Here is a 12205-nt window from a genome sequence, read left to right as displayed (position 1 = left end):
CAATGTTGATTCTGGAAAGTTATGCCAATTTGGGCATATTTTCCTAATGCCTAATTTGCATATTTAAATATACAATTTCAGAAAACTTGTAATACGATAAATCATTGTCTTCATGTAAGTAATCAACTCAGGAAGTTTCATTATGATAACTCTTTTTTAAATTTTGTCATTTTTTCACCTGTCATGTACGTATGGGGAAAATTACAAAATGTGTGATAACCATGAAAAAGCTGCTCCTGTGGAGAGGTTATCATATATTTATTTACTCGTATTGACCCTATGAACAATTTAATATAGGTTTGGTTTTGCCCACTCTTTCGATAATCATTGCTCAATTTTGGGGCTCTGGCTCATGGACTACTGGTTCTCCAAACACCCTGTAACATATATACAGCGAGGTTGGTCTAAGTCTGCCCTCTGGTGGTGGCCAAGAGCTCAGCAAGCAAGCGTAATAAGCAATGTGGATATTCTTTCTGTGGGTAGGCCAATGGTGTAAAGTAACTTAAGTACATTTACTCAAGTACTGTACTTAAGTACACTTTTGAGGTGTTTTTAACTGGAGTATTTAAAATGTTCAGTACTTTTACTTCTACTCCACTACATCTCAGAGGCAAATATTCTACTTTTACTCCACTACATTTATTTGAAAATTTTAGTTACTAGTTACTTTGTAGATTTGGATTATTATTACAAAACATACAACTATTTCAGCCCTATTTATCCCTAGGATATTTGAAAATAGCTGATCTACAATCTCACGGCGAGCTTGTAGATCTGCTATTTTCTAAAGATTTATGTATATAAATCTTTAGAAAATGTATAAATTTGAAAACTTGTGAAATGGGACATTCTGCATAATGAGTACTTTCTACTTTTGGTACTTTAAGTACATTTTTATACCAATACTTTTGCACTTTTACTCAAGTAAATTTTTAATTCCGGAGTTTCTATATAGCATTAATACTTTTACTTAAGTAAAAAAAGTCAAGCTTGTAGAGCAGATGTTTGTTTTTTTACTACATTGATATGAATTACCTTGTGTTGAAAACCCCAGGTGGCATCTCCCTATAAAGTGAGCTCCAGATCGAGTCCAGACACTGAGAGGATGTGTTTTTGTTCGCGACATATTCCATTATTCAAGACAAGACTTTTCTGTCTGAAGAAAGTCAAGTGTTCTCAAGTTGTTTATAAACCCGACGCAATAGGAGGGAAACCAGCATGGACGAAACGTAAACAACACTGCCATGATGATGAGTCACGTGCTAAGCGCAATGCATTGTGGTAGTTGTAGTAATAGTATTAATGTTGTGGCTGCTGCTGCAGAGTTCATGCATAACTTGTTAAATAATCTCAATATTATTTTGAACCATAATTTAAAAACAATATGAATAAGTACATATTTACACATTTATCAGCATTAATGATAATAATAATAATACATTTATTTTCCAAAGTGCTTTACAGAACAAGGTAAAAGAGGAGCATGATAACCATAAGAATTAATACAACATTAGTTTATCATCATGACTGAGATATTAGTTCTATAATAACTAACTTCAATGCTAATGATATTTTTGATGGTTTGATATTGACGGTTGATGGTGTTTTATGAATATGATTATTATACTTTTTTAATGTTGATTCTTTCTGGTTTGACAGTATTTTTTTTACCTGAAGGTCAAAATGTAATTTCTCCCCAGAGCATGCAGGCAGGCTCTGTTAACTCAGTGGTAAAAAATAGAATTATTCAGCACTAGCACAGGAGACACAGGTTCAAATCCGGGGTAAGAACAGCAAAGTTACATAGTGCAGCAGCTTTAAGGTCCAGCACCCAAGAGGTCTACAGCAGTCAGACCAAAGACCAAAAAAAGAAAAAAATGCCATCTCCGGTTTACTTCCTGTATCTGTGTGAAGTAGGTGGCCGCCGATTTAGGAGACAGGAAGCAGGTTGGAGTCTATTATTTCCAATGGAAGAGTGAACGTGAACACAGCTTCTGAACCTGAACTTCTTTAGCTCCATGGTCAGTGAACTAAATATTGACCCAATCGCCACAAGCCACACAATTTCCCCAAGATTTTCATACTAAAAATTGCTTTTTTCCAGACAGACAAATCAAGAGAAAATCTACTTTATTATCAACCTTTCTCTGTCCCGGCAACACACTCTTCTGGGATCAAGCACCATAAACATTGGATGTTCGCGTGATCAGATGACGCCCACTTAGGAGACCATTTGTAGGATTTGTGTACGATTTTGCCTCTAGTAGCTCCAATCGGGATGGTATATCTTTCTAAATCAACCATCTTTGGTCAGACTCACCTCTGAACTAGCAGCCTCCTCGGGCACAGTGACCACAGCGGCACTGGAGTCCATCTGCAGACGAGGTGGGGTGCTGAGCAGAGGACCCACCAAGGTGACGTCAGTCAGCTCCACCGAGAAGTTCTCCCCCACTGACAGAAACACCTAGAGAGACCCACAGCAGCGTTACTATAGTTAACCCATTAAGACCGGGAATGCATCCGTGTCATTTTTAGATTTCTTTGGCTATTCAAAAATAGCAGATCTACAAGCTCATAGCGCGGCACCGAGAACTATTCAATAATTGCACTACTATGGCAGAGAAAAGACACAGAGGCCAACCAGGTGCTCACAGGAGATACAAAAAAAAGTCTTAAAGGTGTATGGTGCTTCTAGGATCAGCAGGACTTGTAAAAAACGAATTTTATTCTATAAACATGTTTGGACCGGTTAAGGTCTTCATCAGTTCTCGCCCTGATGAGTTCTCAACCTTAACCGGTCGAAACATGTTGGCATTTTTATAGATGGATCTCTTCTTTTTTAAACTTAAACATGGCGTTGAAATCACGTTGACCCATCCATCACTCACCTGGCTGCTGATGGTCAGGGTAACGGCAGCGGACGTCTCTCCGTCTCTGACCAGCAGCCGTCCTACAGCCTGGTCCCCCAGAGGATCCTCCTCCAGGTCCACCCATCCCCCGCTGATCCTGTATCCCACGCTGGCCTCCCCAAACGGCCCGGCCAGCCGGCTCACGTTCAGCAGCAGGACTCTGGTCACGTTGGGCCCGGAGCCCACCAGCTCTATGGACTGGAGGGCCGGGTCCAGGGCGAACACGCCGTGGGGCTCGTCGTTGGCACCGACCCTGAGGGTGAGAGGCCTCTATTTTTAGTACAACAGACCTCAGTTACAACTACATCATATATATATATATTTTATTATTTTGTTTTTTAAATATTTTTTTAGATTTAAGGTTGCGTTAAGAGATCTATCAATTATGCTTAAGATTAATTTGTAATATAGAGCTATCGTATTGGACATGTTATGAGTTAGTGTCTTTGTGTTGTACTGTACTGTATGTTGTGATTAGTATGTCGTATGAACAATGTTGTGTACTGTATTGATGTAAATTGTGTTAATGATGCTGGTTGAGACCCCATGAAGAGAAGCTGCTGTAACAGTACAGTAAGCTGATAAGCTGGGATCTAATAAATAAATCAAAAACTGTACTTTTCCCGCGTACACCAAATCTCTTCACTGAAAATAGCAGCATAGCCTCTACAAGGTCACAACAACGCGTCGCAAAACAATGTGTTGTGAGCTTGTAGATCTGCTAGCTAATGCTCCCCTCAGAATATGGATGCTGGGGTGCAAGTGGTTAACAAAAGTGGCGTTTTAATACTTTTAAAGAGTTTGGATTATCGCGATAATATCGTTAATGAAATGTGAAATGTTCATATAGTCGATGTCGGGCAGAAACCTCTTATCTCCATATTCTAACTTTTAGTTTTTTTTCGTAAACTTGATCATACTACAGCGTTCACACAAAAGTATCAAAAGTAGCAGATCTACAAGTTCGTTTTGAGCTTGTAGATCTGCTACTTTTGATACTTTTGAATTTGAATCCTGAAAAGTATCAGTTTTGGACATATGAGGTTTCCACCCGACAGAGACAGAGATATGGTTCCATCCATTCCTAACCTGATGCGGGTGGTGGTGCGGTTGGGGTTGGCATCCAGGGTGGCACCGCCCTCCACGGAGGTGAGCAGGACGGTGTAGAGCTCCTCCAGCTCGGGCACGGTGTCGGGCATCAGGCTGAGGACCACGTCCACCTCCCTCTGGCCCTCCTGGATCAGGGCAGAACCGGACAGGAACAGGAAGTCACCTTCCACCTCCGACTCACTCTGCACCTGCCAATGGACCTGATGGATATGAGAGAGAGAGAGAGTTTGAAAACATGACTAATAATGACAAAATAATCCCATATGTTGGTTGAATTACAACAATGTGCAAACACAGCAGCAAGATGTGTGAGCTGTTGTGACAGGAGAAGAATGTGTAATGGAATACAACCACTACAAACCATTATGTGTAACCCTGCTCTGTTTACACCAAATTATCTCGGTTTTCCCACATTGTACATACAGTGTTTTGTTTGCTTTGTTACGTTTACGTTTTCTCATGCCAATAAAGCCACTTTGAATTGAAATGAGAGAGAGAGAGAGAGAGAGAGAGAGAGAGAGAGAGAGGAAAGAGAGAGAAAGAGAGAGAGAGAGAGAGAGAGAGAGAGAGAGAGAGAGAGAGAGAGAGAGAGAGAGAGAAAGAGAGAGAAAGAGAGAGAGAGAGAGAGAGAGAGAGAGAGAGAGAGAGAGAGAAGAGAGAGAGAAAGAGAGAGAAAGAGAGAGAGAGAGAGAGAGAGAGAAGAGAGAGAGAGAGAGAGAGAGAAAGAGAGAGAAAGAGAGAGAAGAGAGAGAGAGAGAGAGAGAGAGAGAGAGAGAGAGAGAGAGAGAGAGAGAGAGAGAGAGAGAGAGAGAGGAGAGAGAGAGAGAGAGAGAGAGAAGAGAGAGAGAGAGAGAGAGAGAAAGAGAGAGAAAGAGAGAGAGAGAGAGAGAGAGAGAGAGAGAGAGAGAGAGAGAGAGAGAGAGAGAGAAGACAGAGAGAGAGAGAGAACCACTATAAAATTACAATTACTAATTTGCCCCTCCAGTTATGAAATACCCGTTCTATGGACCCTAACGTGTTGTATGGACCCTAACCAAATGGACACGTTAAGGTTCCATTTGTACACTAGTTGCGGCCCCATATAATAAGGGTCCGTTTGTTTCCCAACTATCAATCATTAAGCTGGGGGTCCCCTGGAATCCCCTCAAGGACCCCTGAGTGGGTTTCTAGGACACAGATAATGAATGATCAAACACGTTTGCTGATCTTACCGTGATGTTACCCATAACTCCTTCTCTGCGTGTGATGACCAGGGTGACGTTACGAGGTCCCTCTTCTTCTGTGGGTTCACTGTAGACACGCTCTGTCAGCGCCGCCGCCGTGAACTGGACTATACCGTTAGGGTCACCAAACTTCTCAATCTGGGGACGAGAGAGAGAGAGAGAGAGTGAGAGAGAGAGAGAGAGAGAGAGAACCAGGAAGGAGTGGAGAAACCAAATTTCAGATGAGTGAATTTGGTTGTAAATACAATTTCATTTTGTTCAATTTGTATGGTAGAGTATGTATAACTTATACAATTGGGGTGGTTGTATTTGGTCTCCCTGCTCTGCTATTGAGCATTCATTTAGATCCCAGGTTAGACTCCACCTTTGATGATCCTGGTTTCTGGTTTCACATGGCTCAGTGGTAAGCTCGTCAGCAAGAGACCAGGGTTCAAATCCGGGGTGCAACTTTACATTTGATCTGTGTATGTTTCTTAGGCTGTGAACTACTGGTGTGCAGACTTTATTTTTATTTTTGTTGAAACACATGGATTCCATTGAAGCCAGCTAGCATGTCTTCTATGGAAGCATGTTGTGCAGCAAAAATAGCTGATCTATAAGCGCGACGCATTGAGAGCTTGTAGATCAGCTATTTTCAGTGATATTTTTAAGATTAGAGAATTTGAAGTGGTCAGACTAGCAATATGTTCAGAAGCATCTTTCATAAAATCATAGTTTCGGATATTTCATATAAGAGCAAAGGTTAAAGCCTCAATCTGTGATTTCTTCACCTGGTAGGCAGTATGTAGAACAGCATGAAAAATATTACTAAAACATAATAAAATCATTTTACATATTGTGTTAATTGTTTAGGAATCAGCGCTAATGTGTGGGGGTGGGGGGAGACTCCTTTCATACTGTTTCACAAGTCGCACATTAGGACTTGGTCATATACAAACATTTTCAGTCGTGAGATTTTATTTTGCTCTGAACCATGGAAACAGCACATGTACCTTGAGCGTGACGGAGCCGGCACTGGAGTCGACGTCCATGTCCCCCGACAGGATGCTGAGCTCCACGATGAAGTCCTCCTCCACCTCCACTTCCCCGTGGGGGAGTATCTTCAGCTGGATGGAGCGAGCGGTGCCCTCCTCTCCGTCCTCATAGTAGAAGGAGCCGTTCACGGGCGCCTTGATGTCCGCGTTGAGCTCTGGAAGGACCTCTCTGCTGTTGGGGCCTAAGATCATCCAGGCCACCTGTTTGGATGTAAATAAGAAGTACCAGCCTGGATTAACATCATCCAAGCAACCTGTTTGAATGTAAATAAGAAGTACCAGCCTGGATTTACATCATCCAAGCAACCTGTTGAATATCGTTGCTGTTGGGCAGAAACCACTTATCTCCATGTTTTAACTTTTTGTGAAACGTGGTGCGAAGCGATGCGTTTTGAGCTTGTAGATCTGCTACTTTTGCTGTTTTTCAATTTGAATCCTGAAAAGTAACAGTTTTGAGGTTTCCACCCGACAGAGAATATATGCATTTTGGCCACGGAATTATTTAATTTTTGTCAGGTCCCCCATACAAGGTTTGTGTTGTTAAAATGTTTCAAAAATATTCCATATTTTCCCAAAAAGTTTTTAAGATGTTTTGATGATCTACAAGCTCACAGCGCGTTACTTTGTGTCGCACTGCAAGCTTGTATATCTGCTATTTTTAATAACCAACATATAAATGGATAAAGTGGTTAAAATGATTTCATTTCGTCAAATTTCAATCATTTAGATTATTTTTTTGGGCGGTGAAACCGCCCCTATAAGTGAGATTTGGAAAAATGTACAAATATCTTGGGCAGTGAAACCGCCCCTAAAAGTGAGGTTTGGAAATTTGTACAATTATCCTGCGCTGTGATTGGCCAATCACAATCTATTCAGGACTGTGATTGGCCAGTGTCACATGACACATGTGCATAGCCCTATATAAGCAACCATAACTTAAAAAAAACCATAAATTGGTTTTTTTTAAGTTATGGTTTTGTCCATCATAAAGAGTGTTTCAATAAATGTATTTATCTTTTGTACATGATTGATCGACTCCATTCTTTCATAAAGAGTGTTTCAATAAATATATTTATAGTTATTTAGTTATATAGTTATTTATTTTTTGTACATCATTGGTTGCCTCCATTCAGTATTGTGGTTAGCTAGGAAGACACCGCCCACTTCACACAGGGTGTGATTTTTTACATAAATCTTCTTTTCTGGGGGGTCCCTGGCACAAAACCTTTTCAGATGGGGGACCACGACCAAATACATATCAATTTGGGGGTCCTTGACATGAAAAAGTATGAGAATCACTGGCATAGGGCCTATTCAGCGACAAACCAGAGTTGAGGGTCTCCCTCTCTTACCGTAGCGTTGCCCACCCCTCCTGCCACCCTCTCAAGCAGAAGGGTGAGGGTCAGGGTGTTGTTGGGGTTCTCCAGGGTGATCAGGGTGTCGTTGACAAAGCGCACCCTTCCGCTCAGAGAGTCACTCTTGGCGATGGTCACCGTGGCGACCGCGCGGGACCCCAGGACGGCTCCGCCCGTGGGCCCGAACAACTCCACCTCAAACTCCTCAGCAGGTTCACTGGATCGAGCAGGGAGACAAACACTTGGATTAGAGTTTTTAACTTTTCTGAAACCTCCATGATCTCAGACTTCATGTGGCCTGTATACATCAGTCATGTAGGACAGTGGTGTTCAAACTGTGGGTTGGGACCCCCAGGGGGTTCCCCACATGATTTTGGGGGGTCCCCAGATGATTAGCTTAATGTGCAACATTGTTTTCTCACTCAACAGTAAACAAACCAACATACAGTATAAGTGTATTATTTACAGGGTATCTGCACATTTCTAAAGTTACAATTTAAGGACTTTTTAATACCTCTAAAATGAAAATAAAATAATAATAATAAGTAAAACGTCAAAATTAACCAACAAACTATGCTATAAATAATTGTCAAACATTGGCCAAATTGCCAAATACTACCCAAGAAAGAAGTTTATCTGTGGAATGAGTAAAACTTAATGTAATGCCTCAACTCCTACAATTCCAAGTGCTTGTCAGGGTGGGGGGTCCCCAGTTCAAATATGATTATTTTGGGGGGTGGTTGCGGCCTGAAGTTTGGGAACAGTTAGGGCAGTGTTTCCCAAACAGTAGGTTGGGACCCATTTCTGTGTTTAAAATGTTTTTATTTCTGTGTTTTTTTCCAAGATAACTCATTTTTTCCCCAGAAACCTCTGCCAGTGCACAATAAATTTGGCACTGATGGGTCCCGGGATTTGTGAGATTGACACAGGAAACGCAGGCAAAACTCCTTCAGAGAAAAACATTATATATATATATGCAAAAAAAAAATATGGTGTGAATCTCACTAGTCCAGGTCGTCTATGATGGTGAGGTTGATGTGAGCGCTGTCCTGGCCGTGTGCGAAGGTCAGCGAGCCGTTGGACAGGATGTAGTCCAGGTTCGGTGTGGCGGTCAGCCCTCTGGACAGGAAGCGGGCAGAGACCACTCCGTACGTACCCACCCTACGAACCACCACCAAGGAGACAGAGCCCGCTTCCTCCTCAACTGGGGGTAGGAGGAATTTAACATTATCAATCAATCAATTACATTTTATTTATACACAGCACATTCTATGCATTTTAAAGAAAATAAGTTAAAGAGAAGATAGAGGAACATAAAAATACTTAAAAAATACATATAAAAAGGTCAAGTTTTCCAAGTATTGAGGGTTTTTAAGTGGTTTAAGTGGTAACTGTCTGAAAATACACCTTAACATAAATCGAACACAATGCTACACATTGATAGTGCTGTCAAACAAGTCTATGAAGCTTTCTATGAAATCTATGAAAAAGTAGTGTAGTGATGGTCCCTGCTTCATCTCTCTCTCTTGAAAAATGTTGAAGACCCCTGATCTAATCTAAAAAAAACGCCAGTATGGTTTAGTCTCTTACCAGTAATGTGTTCCTGTGTGAACTCCAGAATGCCCTCCACGTTGTCGTTCTGCAGGATGACCACGGTGACAGAGGACTCTTCACCTACAGCTGGAGGAAGGTCCAACTGCAGCCCAGACTCCATCACCGTGTAGTCCACAGCACTGGCCAGCAGAGGGAGACATACACAACACTAAGTCACTCCGCAGCAGTGGAAAGTAACCATCTATGTACATTTTATTCAAGTACTGTACATTTTAGACCTGAGGTCCAATAAAAAAAAACACCTTCTAAATCCTAAGAATTTTCTGAAAAAAAGGCTCACTAAATTAATTATTTCTCAGCCTCTGTAGCTGATGGAATCTTGAAATATAGAGCGTATTAGAGCTTAACCCTTTGAACAATTAAAGGGAGCCTCCGCACACTCAACACCTTTTTTATATAAAGTAGCAAGCTTTCGGTCATAGGTCTTCCTCAGGCATCAGAGCTTAACCCTTTGCTGTGAAAAAAACAGCACAGACTATTAAAAAAACCCAGACTATAAACAATATATGTTCACGATAAAACAAAAAATAGCAGATCTACAAGCTCATAGCGCGGCTATGAGCTTGTAGATCTGCTATTTTTGAATAGCCGAAGAAATCATAAAAATGACACAGATTCTTTCCCAGTCTTAATCGGTTAAGGACTCAGTACCTGTCGTTGAGCAGCTCCACTGCGGTGATGTTGAGGTAGAACTCCTCGGGTCCCTCGGGGAGGCTGTCGTCATGGATACGCAGGGTGACCTGTCCCGTGGTCTGACCCGGGGCGAACAGGAGTCGCTCCGAGGCCGGGGCGAAGTCCTCTCCGCTGACCGCTGATGTGCTGCTGCTGCCCCCTGCGGTCTGTGTCTGGTAACTCACCCACACACTGCCCAGGGTGCCCAGAGAGCGACTCACCGTCACGTTCACCTGGTGGCCATGAGTAGGAATGACGGGAGGTGTTTAGCAGTGGTGGAAAAAGTACTCACATTTCTTACTTAAGTAAAAGTATCAATACTGCATTGTAGAAATACTCTGTTACAAGTAAAAGTCCGGAATTCAAAATTTACCTGTGTAAAAGTAAAAAAGTATTGGTATCAAAATGTACTTAAAGTACCAAAAGTAAAAGTACTAAAATGTTTGAAAATAGAAGATCTACAAGCTCACAACTGCGAAGCGTTGTGAGATTTAGATCGGCTATTTTCAAATAACCTAGGTATAAAATAGGGCTAAAGTGGTTAATGTACAGTATGTTTTCTAACGTAATAATTTATATCTGCAAAGTAACTAGTAACTAAAGTTTACAAATAATTGTAGTGGAGTAAAAGTACAATATTTGCCTCTGAGATGTAGTGGAGTAGAAGTAAAAGTATAGACAATTGGTAATAAAGTAAAAAATACCTCAAAATTGTACGGTACTTCAGTACAAGTACTTGGTGACTTTACACCACTGCATTCATCATTCAATTCTTAACTACTTAAAGGGATATTTCAATTTCAAACATGGGGTCATTTTAACGTCTACTCTGGCTTTTGTGAGCACCGCAGACAGTTTTTAAGTTGCTTGATTCCGTACTTAGATATTTGAGATACATTTTTATCAGACGCCCCCTTCCTACAGTATACAAACCCATTGTAACTTCAAACTCCATTTTAACCATAATGGATATATCTAGAACACCCGTCCTTGTTTCTGGTGACTGATATTGTCCTTCTTATACAAGTTTTTTCAATTACTTTTTAAAAATGTTTTGGGGAAATGAAAAACTATATAAAAGTAAAAAATACATTCTGTGTGGCACAAGTTTGCCCCCTACTGATGATGAGCTCACCGTTCCCTCCTCCTCTGTAGCCGCGAGCCGGCGCTGGGCGAAGGAGAAGAGGCCGTGGGGGTTGTCGCTGGCTGCCACGGTAACCGTGGCGACCTGGGCAGAGGGGCTGATGCCCAGCCCCGGCGTGGCGGAGGTCAGAGTCAGCTGGTACACACGGCGTTCCTCTGGGACCTCGTCATCCAGGACCTTGAGGACGATGGTAGCAGCTGACTGTCTGTCTCTCATGGTCACCACACCAGAGATCTCCTCAAACTGCCCGGCCTCGGCAGGAGTGATGTTCCACTCGAACTGCACCTCGCCAAAGATCCCTGGGCCTCGCACCAGACTGGTGAGCAAGATATAGCAAAGACAAAATTAGTTTGTTTCTGTTGGCAGTGATATGATTTTTGCAGGGCTACAACTCTGGATTATTTTCTGAAATTATTCCACATTATTATGTTTTTTCTTCTTATTTTTTTCCTAAATTTTTATCCCACGATTTTGTAACCCATTTTTTTTTACATCCAGTGCCAATTATCTATGTAATCCTGGGCACTACACTCCCTCTGCCAACCTAGGGAGGCCAGGGCCGAGCTCATGCCTCCTTCAATGCATGAGAGCCAACTGACCTTCTTATCACCTGACAGGGGAGAGTTTCCCTGGTTGGACGTAGCGCGTGGAAGGAACACGTTATTCCAACCAGTTCCCTTCCCCTCCATCAGGCGCCCCGGCTGGCCAGGGGGAGGCAGTATAGTGACCAGGATTACTGCATGTTTTTGTGAGGGTACCTACCCAGGAGACACGGGGAGAACATGCAAACTCCACACAGAAAGGCCCTTTCACCAACCCCACTTAGGGTATGGGCACTGATGACGCGTAGGAGAGAACACGCCCCCAGCGCCCACAGCGTCCCCTGCGGGAATCGAACTCAGGACCTTCTAGCTGTGAAGCGACAGCGCTACCGACTGCGCCACCGTGCCCTCTTGATTACATTTTTTTTTAATCAAATAAATAAAATAATAAATAATAATAAAATAATAATAATAAAAAATTATAAAAATAATAATAATAAATAATCTTGAAATGCGTTTATTTTATTTTATATATAATTGTTTAAAAAAAAACGTTGTCGAACAGCGGTGTCTTGCAAAAATAGAGAAAATAGTCAACTTGC

At 41.9% G+C, this 12205-nt stretch overlaps 1 protein-coding gene across 1 annotated transcript in view; it reads right to left on the bottom strand.

Annotated features, from left to right (window-relative positions):
• Positions 1-12205, bottom strand: part of adgrv1 (adhesion G protein-coupled receptor V1) — a gene marked incomplete at its 5' end in the record, with an annotated part of 266650 nt that overhangs the window by 142969 nt on the left and 111476 nt on the right. The window contains 10 exons of the mRNA XM_080433472.1: positions 2321-2464; positions 2889-3162; positions 3999-4219; positions 5231-5380; positions 6235-6477; positions 7629-7848; positions 8637-8835; positions 9222-9364; positions 9897-10150; positions 11053-11377. Coding sequence (XP_080289598.1) covers positions 2321-2464; positions 2889-3162; positions 3999-4219; positions 5231-5380; positions 6235-6477; positions 7629-7848; positions 8637-8835; positions 9222-9364; positions 9897-10150; positions 11053-11377 — 2173 coding nt within the window. The remainder of the gene's footprint in view (positions 1-2320; positions 2465-2888; positions 3163-3998; positions 4220-5230; positions 5381-6234; positions 6478-7628; positions 7849-8636; positions 8836-9221; positions 9365-9896; positions 10151-11052; positions 11378-12205) is intronic.

Source organism: Gymnoscopelus braueri, assembly GCF_963280865.1.
Source record: "Gymnoscopelus braueri genome assembly, chromosome: 7".
NCBI lineage: Eukaryota > Metazoa > Chordata > Actinopteri > Myctophiformes > Myctophidae > Gymnoscopelus > Gymnoscopelus braueri.
The sequence above is the reverse complement of the archived record's forward strand: the minus strand, read 5'-3'. Positions and strand labels throughout refer to the sequence as shown.